The 3,193-nt window shown below is 35.9% G+C and overlaps 1 protein-coding gene across 1 annotated transcript in view; it reads left to right on the top strand.

Moving 5' to 3' along the window:
* LOC107685457 (disco-interacting protein 2 homolog C) overlaps window positions 1-3,193 on the top strand; it is a 66,499-nt gene that overhangs the window by 10,642 nt on the left and 52,664 nt on the right. The window contains exons 4-5 of the mRNA XM_016482049.1: window positions 544-669; window positions 1,649-1,894. Coding sequence (XP_016337535.1) covers window positions 544-669; window positions 1,649-1,894 — 372 coding nt within the window. The remainder of the gene's footprint in view (window positions 1-543; window positions 670-1,648; window positions 1,895-3,193) is intronic.

The following is a 3,193-nucleotide window of genomic DNA, read 5'->3' as shown; positions in this document are numbered from 1 at the left end:
ATAAAAAAATTTGCATTTATTATTGTTATTTTTTCCCCTTTCTTTTCGTGGCCCTAACAATTTCTCTTGGATGCAACTACATATTATTTTCTTGAAGAATTTTCTAGTTTATTCTGAAATCCCTCCAAAGGGTTGCAAATCCCTTTCATGTTGACTTTAATCGCACTTGTCCACCTTCTGGGCTGAATGGAATATGTTGTTCTGTATCTCATTAGACAGTCCAAATAACAGCTTGGATTATTAGAGGCCGTGACTCTGCCAGCGTGAGGAGTGCAGCCGTGGGTACAACCTACAGTCAGCCATGGTGTCATCTCTCTCTCACACACACACACACACACACACACACACACACACACACTGAGATGAGTCAGTAATGCAATATCACAGAAGGGCTGGAGGTGGTGGCTTGGCTCTCGTCACACACTCTCACGACCATCGGCCAGAGAGACTCATCTCATCCACGTCACTGTAAACACCAGCTTGGAGGTCAGCGGCTAGTTAATACAGATTCCCTTCATTTCATTTCTCATTTTTTTCCCTCAGACGTCCACACAGAAGCAGTTCAGGCAGCACTAGCCAAACACAAGGAGAGGAAGGTGGCCGTTCCCATGCCGTCCAAACGCCGTTCTCTAGTGGTACAGACCTCTATGGATGCCTACACCCCCCCAGGTGAGCTTCACACCTGATTCTAAATCATCATTCATTTAAAGTCAACATGAAATTGAAAATAAATGGTCTCTTTTTACATCAAGGACAAGGACAGTTTGCCCAAAAAAAAAACCTCATGTTGTTCTAAATCTTTAAAGACTTCTGCAAAACACAAAAGAAGAAATTTGGAATAACGTGTCTGTCTCTGGAAGTCAATGGTGTCCAATGTTTTGCTCCACTTCTGAACAACTTTCCATTTCGACTGACATCATCTAGGCTGGGTAGGCAGGGAAAATAACTATTTGGGCATTGTTTTAGGCTAATTTTGTATGAGAAACAACTTTTCTTAAAAGCTTCATTGTTGAACACCCACTTTTCAAGATCTAATGAAGTCATTTATTGGAAATTGTGAGAATGATTTGTGATAGAAGTGCATCAGAATGGATCAAAAATCATAAAGAAATGTGAGCTATAATTTTCCAGAAAAAGCTTGTTTATGAATGTCTATGAATATATTATAATTACTATTAATTTGTACATAATTATCATTATGAATTGTATTATTCTAAAAAAAAAAAAGAATAATTATGAATTATAAATAATTTAAAACTATTTCATTTGATAGTTATCAATAATTTAAAAATAACTTAAATGTACATTAATGTATTTGTGTATTTTATGTAAATTGTATTTTTTTATAAAAAATATAAATATATTACTTTCTGACAAAACTCTGCTGCTAAAAATATGTATATAAAAAAATTATATTAATTATTATTACATTTATTTATTTATTTATAATTTAAATGTATTTATTTATTTGACCCTAACAATTGCTTATGGATACAATTATATCCCACTCTACATTTTTTTTCTTGTGGAATTTTCTAGTTTATTCTGAAATCCGTCCAATGGGTTGCAAATCCCTTTTCATGTTGACTTTAATCACACTTGTCCACCTTCTGGGCTGTGTTGAGTGGGTCTGAGTGACTCTCACTAGGCCTCTCCCCCCTCTCCTCTCTGCCCCCCCTGACAGACACCTCGTCCGGCTCGGAGGAGGAGGGCGGCCAGGGTGAGGGTACCCCCACCTCCAGCCAGGGCAGCATCAGCATGGAGCACTGGATCAGCCGGGCCATCCACCAGGGTTCCACCACCTCCTCCTCCTCATCTTCGACGCAGAGTGGGGGCAGCGGAGCCGCCGGGCGCCTGGCTGACGTCCTGGCTCAAACGCATGTCGGGAAATCAGGTAATGCCCCCTCAACAAGCCCCGCCTCCACATCTATCCCTCAGCCAGTCACTCCCACACTTCCTGCCATGCTTCTAAACCCTGCCTCCCTCGCCTATGTGTGCTGTCCGCACCTTCTTTTGCTCCTTATCATATATCTGTGCTGTTGTTGAACCACGCTAGCCATCATCAACATGATTCTCTGCTAATCACCTCTAAACTTGTGTCTTTCAAGAGGAAGTAATCAGTAACGTTTGTCTGTAGACTCTGATAGATGCACGGTTCAACAGTAAGGATGGTCCAATACCAGTTTTTGGGCCAGATGACGAAACTGTCACAATAATTTAGATGTTGTTGTGAATTCTGATGATTTGTGTCACAAAAGTTGTGCAAATTATTTGCAGTAGTCTTAGCGGCTTCAGTTATAATGAGTTAAATCATATGTCACTTTAAGCATTTGTTTTCCAGCAAAAGTGTGTTGAATTTATAGCCGTCATGGAGATATAATTTGTACCTCCAAGTTATTATATAAATGTAAACATAAATAATTGTTAATTCATTAATTATTTTTTATCATTATAAAAAATACATTTCTAAAAAAACTATAAATTATAATTAAAAAATAAGATTTTTTTTAGGTATTTTGTTTAAATGTAAAACTTATATTTTAAGGAGAGGAAGATGGCCGTTCCCATGCCATCCAAACGACGATCTCTAGTGGTACAGACCTCTATGGATGCCTACACCCCCCCAGGTGAGCTTCACACCTGATTCTAAATCATCGTTCATTTAAAGTCATCATGAAATCAAAAATAAATGGACTCTTTTTTACATTCTTAAAAGGAGAATTTGCCTAGAAAAGCCCAGTGATTATTTATTCACCCTTGTGTTGTTCTAAATATTTAAAGACTTTTTAAAAAGACTTTATTTCACCCTTGTGTTGTTCTAAATCTTTAAAGACTTAAAAAAGACATCACATGGAAAGACTTAAAAAAAAGACATCCACATCAATGGAAAGCTTATTTATTTTAATTAAAAAATAAGATTTTTTTTAGGTATTTTGTTTAAATGTAAAACTTATATTTTATATTTATTTATTTAATTTAATTTTGTATAAAATTTCACATTTAATAAAAAATATAAATACATTACTTTCTGACCCATATAAAACCCTGCTGCTAAAAATATGTCAACATTTTTGCTATGATTTCTATATAATTCTAATAAAAATGTATTGCTAAAATCTTTTAATGACCCTATCAATTCCTTTTGCACCCAATAAGGTTTTTTTTTTTTTTTTTTGTGTTTTAAAAAAACTTA

The sequence above is a fragment of the Sinocyclocheilus anshuiensis genome, unplaced genomic scaffold (assembly GCF_001515605.1).
Source record: "Sinocyclocheilus anshuiensis isolate Anshui unplaced genomic scaffold, SAMN03320099.WGS_v1.1 scaffold862, whole genome shotgun sequence".
NCBI lineage: Eukaryota > Metazoa > Chordata > Actinopteri > Cypriniformes > Cyprinidae > Sinocyclocheilus > Sinocyclocheilus anshuiensis.
The sequence above is the reverse complement of the archived record's forward strand: the minus strand, read 5'-3'. Positions and strand labels throughout refer to the sequence as shown.